This window comes from Prionailurus viverrinus, chromosome A2 (genome assembly GCF_022837055.1).
Source record: "Prionailurus viverrinus isolate Anna chromosome A2, UM_Priviv_1.0, whole genome shotgun sequence".
Taxonomy (NCBI): Eukaryota; Metazoa; Chordata; class Mammalia; order Carnivora; family Felidae; genus Prionailurus; species Prionailurus viverrinus.
The window spans coordinates 9,652,154-9,668,157 of NC_062562.1; the positions used below are offsets into that span (position 1 = coordinate 9,652,154).

General features: G+C 40.4%; 1 protein-coding gene across 1 annotated transcript; it reads left to right on the forward strand.

The window, feature by feature from the left end:
* Nucleotides 1-2,872: 2,872 nt before the first annotated feature.
* On the forward strand, nucleotides 2,873-3,853 carry LOC125160668 (olfactory receptor 7A10-like). The gene has a single exon (XM_047849837.1). It carries the CDS (start codon nucleotides 2,885-2,887, stop codon nucleotides 3,851-3,853), a length of 969 nt encoding a protein of 322 aa, XP_047705793.1. The 5' UTR covers nucleotides 2,873-2,884.
* Nucleotides 3,854-16,004: the final 12,151 nt, after the last annotated feature.

A 16,004-nucleotide genomic window follows, 5' to 3' on the forward strand; every position in this document is an offset into this window, starting at 1 on the left:
CAGTATTGTTAACAATACCCTCTGGGATACATTTTATTAAGTATGGAGCAGTGCTTCTGTGCAATTTCTTTCATCTCCAAATTTCAGAACCCACTCATATTCCAAATCACATATTTCTGCACTTTTTTTTGCCTACCTGCTTCACTGAGATTGTCTCGTACAATTGTAATACAGTTAGTTGTTTGTTTTTTTTTTCACATGGTGCATTCCATGCTGGGATTCGCTCTGCCATGTAAATTGTGTGTGTGTGCTGATTTGTATTCTGCAAATTTGCTGAATATGTGTATCAGCCTAACAGGTTTATTTGTTTTTACTGATATCCTATTAGTTTATTTTTATATTTATCTATCTACTGTCTGTCTATCTGTCTATCTATATCTTGATAGAGAAGGAGAAGAAGAGAGAGTGCACAAGTGGGGAAAGGGCAGGGAGTGGTAGAGAGAGAAAATCCCAGGCAGGCTTTGTGCTGCCAGGGTAGTGGGACATGGGGTTCAATCTCACCAACCATAAGATCCTGACGTAGCTGTAACCAAGAACCATGCTTAACTGACTGCCACTTGAGCCACCCAGGTGCCCTGATATCTTATTTCTTTTTAAATAAGATCACCTTTATGGGATGCCTGGGTGGCTCAATTGGTTAGGCATCTGACATAGGCTCAGGTGATGATCTCCTGGTTCATGAGTTTAATCCTGTATGTTCTCTGTTGTCGCTTCACAGATTGCTTCAGATGCTCTGTGTCTGTCGCTGTCTCTGTCTCTGTCTCTGTCTCTCTCTCTCTCTCTCTCTGTGCTCCTCCTTCCCCCTTTCCCCCTTCCCTCCTCTGCATGCACTGTCTCTCAAAAATAAATAAATAATAAAAATATAAATAAATATGATCACCTTTGTGAACAGAAATCATATTCTTCCTTTCTAATTTTAATGACTTTTATTTCATTTTCTCTCTCATCCCTCCCTCCACTTTTTCTTTCTTTCTTTCTTTCTTTCTTTCTTTCTTTCTTTCTTCTCTCTCTCTCTCTCTCTCTCTCTCTCAGCTAATTTCTCTGTCTGGAACTTTCAATGCCATGTTACATAGAAGGTATAAGGCAGACATGCTTGTCTTGTTTTTATCTTCGAGGTCACTCTTAGCCTTTCACTATTGAGAATGATGTTAGAAGTGGGCTTTCACATATGATCTATATCATGTTGAAGTTTCCTTTTGTTCTTAGCTTCTTGAAGGTTGTTATTATGAAAGAAGGTCCAATTTTGTCTATTTTTCTGCATCAGTGGACATAAGCATGCACTTTTATCCTTCATTCTGTTAATGTGGTGTATCACACTGACAAATTTTCGTAAGTAAAACCATCCGTGCATTCCAGGAATAAATCCCACTTGGTCATGATGCATTATCCTTTTGTACACCATGAACAAAAGGCTGCTATGTTCTGTTTGGTAGTATTTAGTAAAAGATTGTCACATCAGTATTTGTTGGGAATATTGTTGTGTACTTTTCTTTTCTTGCAATGTCTTTATTTGGTCAGTATTAGCGCAATGTTGGCCTCTTGGAATAAAGTAGGAAGTTTTAACCTTAGAATTTTTGTAAGAGTTTGAGAAAGTTTGGTGTTAATTCTTCTATTTCTGTGTGGTTTTTGTGATTCTAAGCCATGACGACTTGATTGGCACACCTACGTTGCAAAATGCAATTCTCTTAGGAAAAATAAGCTCTTGACTCATGGTGTATCCTGTCCCCTGCTTTCTAAAACAGCTGTGCTTCAGCCACAAGAGTACACAGTACCACAATGATGGAAAACTCTCTCTCTGCCTCTCTTCCTACCTGCACTGTGTGTGTGTGTGTGTGTGTGTGTGTGTGTGTGTGTGTGTATGTGTGTAGGGAATAGAGATATTATCAGTGAATATACACACATGAAAAACATTTGAAGCAAGCTGAAACTGTTTTATGAAATTAAAAAATGCATAATTTAGACCAACTGAAGACTGACAGTAAGAGTGAGAGAATGTGATAGAATTATGGAGGAATGAGTTATGTTGTATCTGTACACATTACATAAAATTTATTCCGTGGTAGCAGACATCATATATAACATATAGGTATAAAAACAACAATGGACTGTAGTGTCCACTCTCTTAGGACGTTTCCACAGATGCAGGAGGCTTTGAGCTCCTCTCTTTCTTATCTTACACCCCACCCCTGCTCCTGTTGTGTTAGCTGCTCTGCTCACAGCTTTCTCTTTGATGTTGCCTGATGGGTTTGGGTCTTGCCTTAGGGTCCTTGCACAGGCTTTTTCTCTGCCTTAATTGGTTTCCTCAAAGTTATCTGCATGGTTCATATATCCACTGCCCTCAGTTTTTCAGCTTTGAAGCCCCTGATCAGAGATGATACAATGGCAAGTTTCCCCTTCATTTAGGATTCCTAGTGTGACATTGTTTTACTTACTGGTTGTAACTACCACTTGAAACATCATTCTTCATTTAGTAATATTTGCTGCCTCTGACACACACACATCTTAAACTCAGTCTTGTTAAGGTCAAATGCACATCACTAATTTTTTCAGTGCTTTCAACAAATCTTGCCAACAAAATAATAGGTTAAAATATTTGTTGGGTGAACAAAAAGAGTCTCAGGAAATTTATGGAGGAGAACATTGCTTTGGATAAATGTTTTGATTCAGGACAAGGATTGTGAATCAGTTTCAGCCTCATGGAAAACATGGAACATTGGGATTCCCTGAAATTTTCTGCTAAATTTTCTAGATGGTAGGTAATGTTTAAGAATTAACTAATGAAACACTTTGAAAACACAAATTGCAGCATTTCTTTCAATTCTGTGATCACTGCCTGTGCCTTTACAATGCTCTTGTCTCTGTTCCAGCTGTTTTCATCAGTTACATGGAAGGAAGAAATCAAACTCATGTTACAGAATTTATCCTGTTGGGGCTCTCAGACGAGGGGGGGCTGCAGTCCCTGCTCTTTTGGCTGTTCCTGTCCATGTATCTGGTCACCTTCACTGGGAACCTGCTCATGATCCTGGCCATTATCACGGACTCCCGCCTCCACACGCCCATGTACTTCTTCCTCTCCAACCTGTCCTTTTCAGACATCTGTTTCACCTCCACCACCGTCCCAAAGATGCTGCTGAACATCCAGACGCAGAGCAGAGTGATCTCCTACAAAGGTTGCCTCAGCCAGATGTACTTTTTCATGCTTTTTGTAGGATTAGACAACTTCCTCTTGACAGTGATGGCCTATGACCGGTTTGTGGCCATCTGTCACCCATTGCACTACATGGTCATCATGAATCCCAAATTCTGCAGCATCCTGCTTCTGGTTCCCTGGATATTGAGTGTTCTTACCTCTCTATTACATGACTTGATGATTTTGCGACTCTCCTTTTGCACAGAGCTGGAAATCCTTCACTTTTTCTGTGAACTTAAGCAGGTGCTCCAACTTGCTTGCTCTGATACCTTCCTCAATGACCTGATGATCTATGTCACAAGTGGACTTCTGGGTGTTGTTCCACTCACTGGCATCCTGTTCTCTTACTCTAGAATTGTCACTTCCATTTTGAGAATTTCATCAGTGAGGGGCAAGTATAAAGCATTTTCCACGTGTGGGTCTCATCTCTCAGTGGTCTCTTTGTTCTACGGTACAAGCCTTGGGGTTTATCTTAGTTTTGCTGCTTCACAAAACTCCAGAGCAAGTGCCATAGCCTCAGTGATGTTCACAGTGGTGACACCCATGCTGAACCCCTTCATCTATGGTCTGAGGAACAGAGACATCAAGCAAGCTCTGAGAAGGATCTTTAGCCGAGAGACATTCTCTGCATATAGGATTCTTTGTTTCAGGATAAGGACTTGAGTAACAGGGCTCCAAACCCTAGAAAACCTAGATCATGATATTTGTGTCAGTTCATAGGCTGACAATCTGCAGTTTGTCTTTCTACACTTTGGGTTGGTTTATGGTTTTCATACATTATGAGCCACCATTTCTTCTGTATCTCTTTTCTTGTTGAAGTTTATTTATTTTGAGAGAGAGAGAGCAGGGAGGGGCAGAGAGAGGGAGAGGGAGAATCCTAAACAGGCTCCTTGCAATCAGAGCAGAGTCTGATGTGGGGTGTGATCTCACAATTGATGAGTTCATATCATAAGTTGAGCTGATATCAAAAGTTGATGCTAAGTTCCTGAGCCACCCAGGTGCTCCTCTTCTGTATTTCTTTTAAACGGTTTAGACTTCTCATTAAATTCCATCGCATGGATTTTCAGCAACAAATAAAGGCTATAGGAAATGGAGTACTTATGATGTGATAGGATAAGCCAGTGGAGTAAATGTGGAATACTTCCTCTCTGAGATGAAAGCAGCTGTCTGGTAGAGTATCTGCTTTGGCAGTAAAATCTTTGAACATATCAGGGGTTATATACCAGGTTCCTGGGGTTTCTGTCAATCCACCTTGGAAAGAGCTCACATCTGCAAGAGCAGAGGCCCCTGGAATCCTGTGTGATTTGTTAACAATAATCCACATTCACTATGCAATATCTAGTTTCCCCTTGCACACTTCAAAACAGTAATTACATGTGAAGTTAATAGAAATGACAACTCCTGATTTTTCAGGCATTGATGGTGTCATTGTTTGTGCTTATCCCAGGCATGTACTATTACTTTTCTTTTAATATTATAGTAGGTAGCAACCCTATCTCCTGATTTCCCTCAGCACCTCCAAACTATGATAAGCCCTTAACAGATCCCAACCACAATATGGATAGTCTGCCTATTGCCACCTCTGTCTTTTCTTTAAAAATTTTTTTTTAATGTTTTTATTTATTTTTCAGACAGACAGAGCATGGGGGTGGGGGCAGAGGGATGGGCAGAGAGAGAGAGGGAAGCACAGAATCTGAAGCAGGCTCCAGGCTCTGAGCTGTCAGCACAGAGCCCGATGTGGGGCTTGAACCCACAAATTGTGAGATTGTGACCTGAGCTGAAGTCAGATGCTTAACCAACTGAACCACTCAGGTGCCCTTACCTCTTTCTTTTCTAATGATGCATCCCAGAATTTAGGCATTGATAGCAGGATATACTTATGGTTCTAGCCTGTGCTTTATGAGGCAGAGCAAGTGAAAGTCTCCTTATCACCTTACCCCAGAAGCCACCAGTTTGATGGTTGGCCATAATGGTAATTTCCTATTACCTGATTCACAGTTTTCCAGGTAAAAGTCCACAGGTCCCTTTAAGGACTAATATTCAGAGAAATGTTTAAGGGGCTCTCACTCAAAAGCAAAGAGAAGAAGAAACAGGGAAAGCAAGAAGAAAGAAAGAAAATGAGAAAAATAGAATAAAGAAGAGAGCTTACTTATAGCAGTTGCCAGTTTCCGTGGTAAAATTACTCTCATCTTGCCCAATATCAAGCTACCAATTTTGGTTCAGACCACAGTCCCCATGAACCATTATAAGTTGGCTACCACCATTACCTTAGAGTCTTTGGGTTGGGTTTGGTGGAAAATGTAAAGCATTTGTTGCTATCTTACATTCTTCACTCAGGGGTAATTGGTTCCATCAACTGAGGATCTGAGTCAGTGAACAGTCTCAGGTCTGAGAGGCAAGTAGAGATTATGACCCTTCATTGTGGTGATTCAGGTCAATCTTTACTTCATGATTATTAGAGGTAGGTGTTTTGGTTGTTGTTTTTGTTTTCCTTGTTTTTCATAGCTACACAACTTGGATGAACCCTTAGTAAGCCACCCATCATTTTGTTTCATGGAGACACCTTGATGAAAATGCCAGTTCCAGAAATCTCTGTGGCTCAACCAATGCTGATGAGAATGATTAACTCTTATATGCACTATAATACTATACCCTGGGTGGTTTCAGACTGTTGACATGGCCTCTGGCAATTCAGTGGAGGGGGCAGGGGCTGAACTCAGGACAAAGACATTTCAATTTCAGCATGTCCATGGTAAGTCTGTCATACTGGGGAGAAGCTCTGTAGAGCTTGTCAAGGAAGACATTACATCCCTCGCCAAGGTGTTTCTCAATGCTTTATGAATTTTATATTCTCCAAACTCTTATTTTGGGTGTACTTTGTGGTTGAGGGGGGTGTTGGGGTCTCATAGGGTAGAATCACACAAGATAAACCCATCAAAACACTCTTGTCTCCTTGTACTTTGGATTCCTTCCTCTACATCATCAAGGTCTTTATGGCACTGAAATTCTTTTAGAATATGTCACTCTTTTAGTTCCTTTTTCGTCAGGGTAAAAAATATATGAAATTTATTATTTTAAACATTTTGAAATACACTGAAGTGGCCTTAAGTACTTTTTCACTGTTGTGCAATCACCACCTCGATCCGTCTCCAGAATTTTCTCATCATCTCAAACTGAATCTTTGTCCACTTGAAATACTAACTCCCCATTGCCCCCTTTTCCAGTCCCTGTCTCCCACCATCGTACCTCTTTCTCTAAAACTGGATACTAAAGGTTCCTTATGTAGCTGTTATTGTATAATATGGATCCTTTTACATCCTTCCTTTCACTTAGCATAATGTTTTTTGCACCTATGTTGTAGCCTATGCCAGAATTCTATTCATATTAAAGCCTGAATGATATTCCACTGTATGCTTTCACCACATTTTGTTCGTCTGTGAGTTTGTCGATGGGCATTTGGGTTGTCTCCACATTTTGGCTACTGTAAATAAATCTGTTATGAAAAGTGTTGTACAAAAAATCTTTTCTAGTCACTGCTTTAGTCTTTTGGGGCATATAAGTGGTACATAACCAGAAGTGAATCTACTGGATCAAATGATAATTCTATGTTTACATTTCTGAGGAACTAGCACACTGTTTCCTCCAGCAGCTGTGCCCCTTTTTAGTCTCCAATTTCTCCACAATCTCACCAACACTTATTTTCTGATTTAATTTTTACAATAGCCATACTAGTGTGTGTGAGTTGGTATCTATGCATTATGGTTTTGGTTTGCCTTCCCTAATGATTAGTTATGTTGCGCATCTTTCATGAGCGAATTAGTCATTCCTATATCTTCTCTGGAGAAATATCTAATGACATTGCCTGTTTTTTAACTGAGTTGTTTTGCTGTTGAATTTTTGAAATTCTTGAATACATTGTTTTTGTTTTCTTTTTTTAATGTTTATTTTTGAGACAGAGAGGGACAGAGCATGAACAGGGGAGGGGCAGAGAGAGAGGGAGACACAGAATCTGAAGCAGGCTCCAGGCTCCGAGCTGTTCAGCACACAGCCCAATGCGAGGCTCAAACTCACGCACTGCGAGATCATGACCTGAGCCAAAGTCCGATGCTCAACCAACTGAGCCACCCAGGCGCCCCGAAGTTTTGCAATTCTTTACATATTTTGGATATTAATCTATTATCAGGTGTGTGATTTTCCAGTCCTTTCTCCATTTTGTGGGCTGCCTTTTTCACTTGGGGAATAGTGCCCTTCAATGTCCAAATATTTTTTTTATTTTGCTGAAGTAATTTTTTCTCTAGTCGCCTGTGTCTTTGGTGTTATATTCAGGAAAACTTTGTCAAATCCAGTGTCATGGAGGTGCATCTCTCTCTGTGTTTTCTTCTAAGGGGTTACAGTTTTATTTCTTTTTTTTATTATTTAAAATTATTTATGTAAATCCAAGTAAGTTAACATACAGTGTAATATTGGTTTCAGGAGTAGAACCTAGGGATTCATCACTTACATATAACACCCAACAAGTGTCCTACTTAATGTCCGTCACCATTTAGCCCATCTTCCCACCCACCTCCCCTCCAGCAACCCTCAGTTTATTCTCTGTATATAGGAGTCTCTTACAGTTTGTCTTCCTCTCTGTTTTTATCTTATTTTTCCTTCCCTTCTCCTATGTTCATCTGTTGTGTTTCTTAAATCCCACATATGAGTGAAATCATATGGTATTTGTCTTTTTCTGATGGACTTATTTCACTTAGCAGGATATGCCCCAGTTTCATTCACATTGGTGCAGATGACAAGATTTCATACTTTTTGGTGACAGAGTAGGATCCCATTGTATATATAATACCACCTCTTTTAAATAGAACTACTGTATGACCCAGCAGTTGCATGACTGGGTATTTATCCAAAAGATACAAAAATGCTGCTTCTCAGGGGCACATGCACCCCAGTGTTTATAGCAGTGCTAACAACAATAGCCAAATTACAGTTTTATTCCCTATGGTTAGGTATGAGGTCCATTTGCAGTCATGTTTGTAGATGGTAGATGAAAAGGACACTTTCATCTTTTATTTATTTATTCTTGTATGTGGATATCCAGGTCTCCCACCACCATTTTATGTGTGTATGTATGTATGTATGTATGTATGTGTTTATAGAGTGAGAGAGTGTGAGCTGGGGAAAGGGGTAGAGGGAGAGAGAGAAAGAATATTTATCAGTCTCCACACTCAGTGCAGAGCCCAATGTAGGGATTGATCCCACCACACTGGAATCATGACCTGAGCCGAAATCTGAGTTGGACACTCAGCTGACTAAGCCACCCAGGTGCCCTATAATGATTTCTTAGAAAGACTGTACATTTATCTTTGAACTTTCCTGGAACTCTTTTCAAAAATCATTCAGTTGTATGTATGAGAGTTTTTTTCTGGGCTCCCTCCTATTGCACTTAGTTATATTTCTGTTGTTATTACAATTGAGTTATATTTGTTTTTGTTCTTTTTTTTTTTTAACAATGAAAACTGATCATTTAAAAATATAATGTGGGTGGTGCCTGAGTGGTTCAGTCAGTTAAGCGTCCAACTTGAGCTCAGGTCATGTCTCACAGGCCTGCATCAGGCTCTGTGCTGACAACTCAGAGCCTGGAGCCTGCTTCAGATTCTGTGTCCCCCTCTTTTTTCTTTCTCTCCCCCGCCTTGTGCGCGCTCTCTCTCATCTCAAAGATGAGTAAACTTTTTTTTTTTTAATTTAAAAAAATATAATGTGGTAACTCTGAAAATCATATATCTCCCCCCTTCTCCAGGCATTATTTTTATTGAAGTATAGTTTACATACAGTGTTATATTAATTTGAGGTGTACAATGAATAACTTTAACAATTTATACATTGTTCAATACTTATGGAGATAAGTGTACTCTTAATCCCTTTATCTTTTTAAGTATTGTTTAAAAACATTTTTATTTCAGAGACAGAGAGAGCACAAGATGGAGAGAGGGTCAGAAGGAGAGGGAGGGAGAGAGGGGAAGAGAGAGAGAGAGAGAGAGAGAGAGAGAATCTTAAGCGGACTGCACCCTCTGTGTGGGGCCCAACGCAGGGCTGTATCCCATGACCCTGGAATCATGACCTGAGCTGAAATCAAGAGGGAGTCGTTCAACCAACTGAACCACCCAGGCACCCATTAATCTCTTTTATCTATCTCATCCACCCACCCCACCCCCTTCCTTCTGGGAACCACCAATATATTCTCTGTATTTCAGAGTCTTTTTTAAAAATATATATATTTTTTAAGGGGCACTAAGGAATCTACTCCTGAAATCATTGTTGCACTATATGCTAACTAATTTGAATGTAAATTTATTTATTTATTTATTTATTTATTTATTTATTTATTTATTATAAAATTTATTGTCAAATTGGTTTCCATACAACACCCAGTGCTCATCCCAAAAGGTGCCCTCCTCAATACCCATCACCCACCCTTCCCTCCCTCCCACCCCCCCATCAACCCTCAGTTTGTTCTCAGTTTTTAAGAGTCTCTTATGGTTTCGCTCGCTCCCTCTCTAACTTTTTTTTTTCCTTCTCCTCCCCCATGGTCTTCTGTTAAGTTTCTCAGGATCCACATAAGAGTGAAAACATAAGGTATCTGTCTTTCTCTGTATGACTTGTTTCACTTAGCATAACACTTAGCATAACCATCCACATTGCTACAAATGGCCATATTTCATTCTTTCTCATTGCCAAATAGGATTTCATTGTGTATATAAACCACAATTTCTTTATCCATTTGTCAGTTGATGGACATTTAAGCTCTTTCCATAATTTGGCCATTGTTGAAAGTACTGCTCTAAACATTGGGGTACAAGTGCCCCTATGCATCAGCACTCCTGGATCCCTTGGGTAAATTCCTAGCAGTGATATTGCTGGGTCATAGGGTAGATCTATTTTTAATTTTTGAGGAACCTCCACACTGTTTTCCAGAGTGGCTGCACCAATTTGCATTCCCACCAACAGTGCAAGAGGGTTCCCGTTTCTCCACATCCTCTCCAGCATCTATAGTCTCCTGATTTGTTCATTTTAGCCACTCTGACTGGCGTGAGGTGATATCTCAGTGTGGTTTTAATTTGTATTTCCCTGAGGAGGAGTGACGTTGAGCATCTTTTCATGTGCCTGTTGGCCATCTGGATGTCTTCTTTAGAAAAGTGTCTATTCATGTCTTCTGCCCATTTCTTCACTGGATTATTTGTTTTTCGGGTGTGGAGTATGGTGAGTTCTTTATAGATTTTGGATACTAGCCCTTTGTCTGATATATCGTTTTCAAACATCTTTTCCCATTCCATAGGTTGCCTTTTAGTTTTGTTGATTGTTTCCTTTGCAGTCTTCTGTACTTCTTTAAAACTGTTTAGACCTCTCATTAAATTCTATTGCATGGATTAAAAAAAATTAATGTTTATTCATTTTTTGAGAGAGAGAGAGAGAGAGGGAGAGAGCGAGAGAGGAAGGCCAGAGACAGAGGGAGACATAGAATCAGAAACAGGCTCCAGGCTCTGAGCCGTGTGCACAGAGCCTGATGCTTGGCATGAACCCAGGAATTGGGAGATCATGACCTGAACCAAAGATGGACACTCAACCGAGACCCCCAGGGGCTCCCATTTCATGTATTTTTAGAAACATATAAATGATATAGCAAATTGAATACTTAAAATGTGATAGGAGGAGACAGGGAGTAAATGTGAAATGCTTCTTCTGTGGGTTGAAAACAGGTACCTGTTAGAGTATCTGCTTTTGGAGGAAAATCATTGAACATACCAGAATTTATAGATGAGTTTCCAGGGTTTTATGCCAATTCACCTCGGCAGGTGATCATATCTATAAGAGCAGAGCCACCGGGAACCCTGTGTGATTAGTTTACAATAATCCACATTCAGTATGCAATCTGTAGTTTCCCCTCACACAGTCCTAACCATAAATTAAGTGTGAAGGTAACAGAAATTGCAGCTCCTGCTGTTTCAGGCCTTGATGGTGTCAACCTTGGTGATTCTCCCAAGGATGCATTATTATTTTTCTCTTAATATTTGGTAGGCGAGGGGCGCCTGGGTGGCTCGGTCGGTTAAGCATCTGACTTCGGCTCAGGTCATGATCCCACGGTCCGTGGGTTTGAGCCCCGCGTGGGGCTCTGTGCTGACAGCTCAGAGCCTGGAGCCTGTTTCGGATTCTGTGTCTCCCTCTCTCTGTGACCCTCCCCCGTTCCTGCTCTGTCTCTCTCTGTCTCAAAAATGAATAAACGTTAAAAAAAAATTTAAAAAATATTTGGTAGGCGGCAGCACTGTCTTGTGATTTCCCTCAGCACCTCCTATCGTAATAGGCTCTTCACAGACTTCACACACAATAAGGCTACTCTGCCCATTGCCACCTCCATCTTTTCTAATGTTGCACCCCAGGAATTAGCAGTGAGATCAGGATACATTTGTGGACCTAACCTGTGCTGTGTGAGACAGAGTAAGACAAATGTCTCCTTATCACCTGATGCCAGAGTCCCCCACTTGGATTGTAGGCAATAATGGTAATTCCCTATTACCTGATTCACAGTTTTCCAGCTGAAAGTTCACAGGTCTTTTCAAACACTAGTATGCAGATAAATGTTCATGGAATGATATCTCAAATGCACAGACAAAAAGAAACAGGGAAAGCAAGAAGAAAGGCAGAAAATAAAAACAAAGGAATAAGAAGAAAGCTTCTTTATAGCATTTGCCAATTTCCATGGTGTAGTTGCTCTCATCTTGCCCAATATCAAGGCGCCAATTTTGGTTCAGACCACAGTCCCCATGAACCATTATAAGCTAGCCAGCGCCATCATCTCAGAGCCTTTGGGTTGTGTTTGGAGGAAAATGTAAAGCACTTGTTGCCATTTTACAGCCTTCCATCAGGTGTAAATGGTCCCATCAATTGAGGATCTGGGTCAGTGAACAGTCTCAGGACTGATAGAGATTATGACCCCTTATTGTGGTGACTCAGGTCAATCTTGTCTTCATGATTATTAGAGGTGGATTTTTTTTTTTAGTTACACAAATCAGATGTGCCCTTGGTGAGCTGCCCATCAATTTTGTCTCTTGGAGACACCCTGATGAATTTGTCATTTCTAAAAATCTCTGTGGCTTCACCAATTTGGATGAAAATGATTAACTCTTACATGCACTATGAATAACATACCTCCAATGGTGTTGGACTGCTGACATGGCCTCTGGCAGTTAAGGAGGGGCTGAAGTCAGGACAAAGGCATTTCAATTTCAGCATGTCCATGGTAAGTCTGTCATATGGAGGGCAAGCTCTGTAGAGCTTGTGAGGGAAGACTTTAGGTGCTTCCCAAGGTAGTTCTCAATGACCTTAGGAATTTTATGTCGTCTGAAACCTCAGTTTTGGTATACTTTGGGGTTGAGACATTGAATCACACAAGATAAACATATCACGATGCCCTTGTCTCCTTGTATTTTGGATTCCTTCTTCTACGTCATATTAAGCTATTTATGGCACTGAAATTCTTTTTTTTTTTTTTAAGTTTATTCATTTACTTTGAGAGAGAGAAAGAAGTAGCTGGATTGGGATAGAAAGAGGGAGAGAGAGAAAATCCTAAGCAGGCTCCATACTGCCAGTGAAGAGCCCAATGTGGGGCTTGAACTCAGGAACCTGGCCTCAGGTCAGATCATGACCTGAGCTGAAATCTAGAGTCAGATGCCTAGCCAACTGAGCCACCAGGCACCCCTGAAATTCTTTTAGAACATGTCACTCTTTAAAAATTCTTTTTTTGTTAGGGTAAAGGCTATATAAAATTTATTATTTTGGACACTTTGAGATATACTTATGTGGCGTTAAGTATTTTCTCTCTGTTGAGCAACCACCACCTCTATCAATCTCCAGAACTTTCTCATTGTCTCAAACTGAGCCTTTGTGCCCTTGAAATACTATATCTGCATTGCCCCTTAGCCCAGCCCCTGTCTCCCACCATCCTACCTTCTCTCTCTAAAACCGAGTACTCTAGATACCTCATGTAGATGTCATTGTGTGAAACTGGTCCTTTTGTGTCTGGCTTCTGACACTTAGCCTTGTGTTTGAGAGTTTCACCCATGTTGTAGACTATGCCAGAATTCCCTCCATTGTAAAGGCTGAATGCTGTTCCACTGTCTGCGTTCACGACACTTCGTTTATCTGTGAGTTTGTTGATGGACATTTGGGTTGTCTCCACATTTTCATTACTGTGAATAATCTGTTATGAAAACTGGTGTAGAAATATGTGTTTTGCTCCCTGCTTTACATTCTTCTGGGGTATTTAAGTGGGTATATAAACAGAAGGAAAATTACTGCATCGAATGATAATTCTACATTTTATTCTCATCAGCAAAGCACAACGGAGTTCCAGTTTCTTCACATCCTCACCAACACGCATTTTCTGTTTTGGTTTTACAACAGCCATCCTAGTGTGTGTGGCGTGGTATCACGCTATGGTTTTTATTTGCATTTCTGTAGTGATTAGTCATGTTGTGCATCTTTCATGTGCTGAGTAGCCATTGCCAGAAATTCTTGAGTTCATTGCCTTTTTTTGTTTTTCAAATTTAGTTTTAGTTTTTTTATAAATGTATTTTTTATTTTTTAACTTTGCTTATTCTGAGAGAAGGAGAGAGAGAGAGAGAGAGAGAGAGAGAGAGAGAGAGAGAGAGATCGCACGAGCATGAGGAGGGGAGCGGCAGAGAGAGAGGGAGAGAGAGAATCCCAAGCAGGCTCTATGCAGTCAGTGCAGAGCCAGAAGTGGGGCTCGAACTCACAAACTGTGAGATCATGGCCGAGCTGAAACCAAGAGTCAGACATTTAACCGACAGAAGCAACCAGGCTCCCCATTAGTTTTACTTTTTTAAAAATTTATTTAAAAGTTTTAATTCCTATGTAGTTAACATACAGTGTAATATCAGTTTCAGGTGTACAAGGTACTGCTTCAACACCTCCATGAAACACCCAGTGCTCATCACAACAAATGCACTGCTTGATCCCCATCATCTATTTCCCCCATCTCCTCCTTTCCCCTCTGGTAACCATAAGCTTCTCCTCTCTCTCTTTTCCTCTTGTACTCATTTGTTTTGTTTCTTAAGTTCCGCATGTGAGTAAGGTCATGTGGTATTTGTCTTTCTCTACCTGACTTATTTTGCTCAACGTTATACTCACTGACTCCATCCAAGTTGTTGCAAATGGGAAGACATCATTCATTTTTATGGGTGAGTAGTATTCCATTGTACGTCTATACCAGATTCTTATCCATTCATCTTATCAATGGACACGTAGGCTGCTTCCATTATTTGGCTACTGTAAGTGATAGTGCTAAAAACATAGAAGTGCATTTATCCCTTTGAATGAGTGTTTTGTATTTTGGGGGGTAATGACCCAGTAGTGGGATTACTGGATTGTAGGGTACCTCTGTTTTTTTTCTTCCAAGATTTTATTTAAGTTCAAGTTAGTTACCATAGAGTACACTATTAGTTTCTGGAGTAGAATTTAGTGATTCGTTGTCTGCATAGAATACACGGTGCTCATCGCAACAAGTGCCTCCCTTAATGCCCATCACCCATCTAGTCTCTCCCCCATCCACCTCTCTTCCAGCAACTCTCACTTTGTTCTCTGTGGTTAAGAGTCTCTTATGGTTTGCTGCTGTCTATGTTTTTATGTCATATTAGTTTTCTCTCCCTTTCCCTGTTTGTCTGTTCTGTTTCTTAAATTCCACATATAAATGATATATGAAATTTGTCTTGCTCTGACTTATTTTGCGTGGCACAATACATGCTAGTTCCATCCATGTCATTTCAAATGGCAAGATTTCATTCTTTATGACGGTGAAGCAACAAATGCCCTTCTATTTTTCACTTTTTGAGGAATCTTCATACCGTTTTCCACAGTGGCTGCAGCAGTTTGCCTTCCCACCATCAGTGCAAGAGGTTCCCCTTTCTCCACATCCTCGGGCAGTTTTTTTTAAATATATATTTTAAAAGCTTGTATTATGGAAGTATTGATTCACTGTATTGTACACCTGAAACTAATATGACACTGTGTGTTAACTAACAGGTATTTAAATAAGTTTTGCCTTAAAAAAAAAAGTTTAAAGAGAGAGAGCATGTAAGTGGGATAGAGGGGCGAGGGAGAGAGAGAATCCCAAGCAGGCTCCATGCACAGCACAGAGCCTGACACAGGGCTCGATCCAAGAATCCTGGGTCATGATCCAAGGCGAAATCTAGTGCAGATGGTCAACCGACTGAGACACCAATTTGCCCCAGTGCTACCTTTTTAAAATTGAGTTGGGTTTCTTTTTTCAAGAATTCTTGAAAGTCTGTACACAGTTTGGATATCAATCTTTTATCAGGTGTGTGATTCAGCAATAGTTTCTCCATTTTGCGGTTGCCTTTTCATTTGGAAATAGTGCCCTTCATGCACAAATATTTTGATTTTGCTGATGTAATTGTTTCGCTAGCTGCCTGCGTCTTTGGTGTTGTATCCAAGAAATCTTTGTCAAATCCAGAGTCACAAAGATGTATCTGTATGTTTTCTTCTGTTTATTTACAGTTTTATATCTTATGTTTATTTTTTATTTTTTTAATATAATTTATTGTCAGATTGGTTTCCATACAGCACCCAGTTCTCATCCAAGTGCCCTCCTCAATGCCCATCACCCACTTTCCCCTCTCCCCCACCCCCCATCAACCCTCAGTCCGTTCTCAGTATCCAGGTCTCTTATGGTTTGCCTCCCTCCCTTTCTGTAACTTTTTTTCCCCTTCCCCTCCCCCATGGTCTTCTG

Excerpts from the sequence above, each read along its gene's own strand:
- LOC125160668 (XM_047849837.1), top strand. The coding sequence starts at position 2,885 with ATGGAAGGAAGAAATCAAACTCATGTTACAGAATTTATCCTGTTGGGG.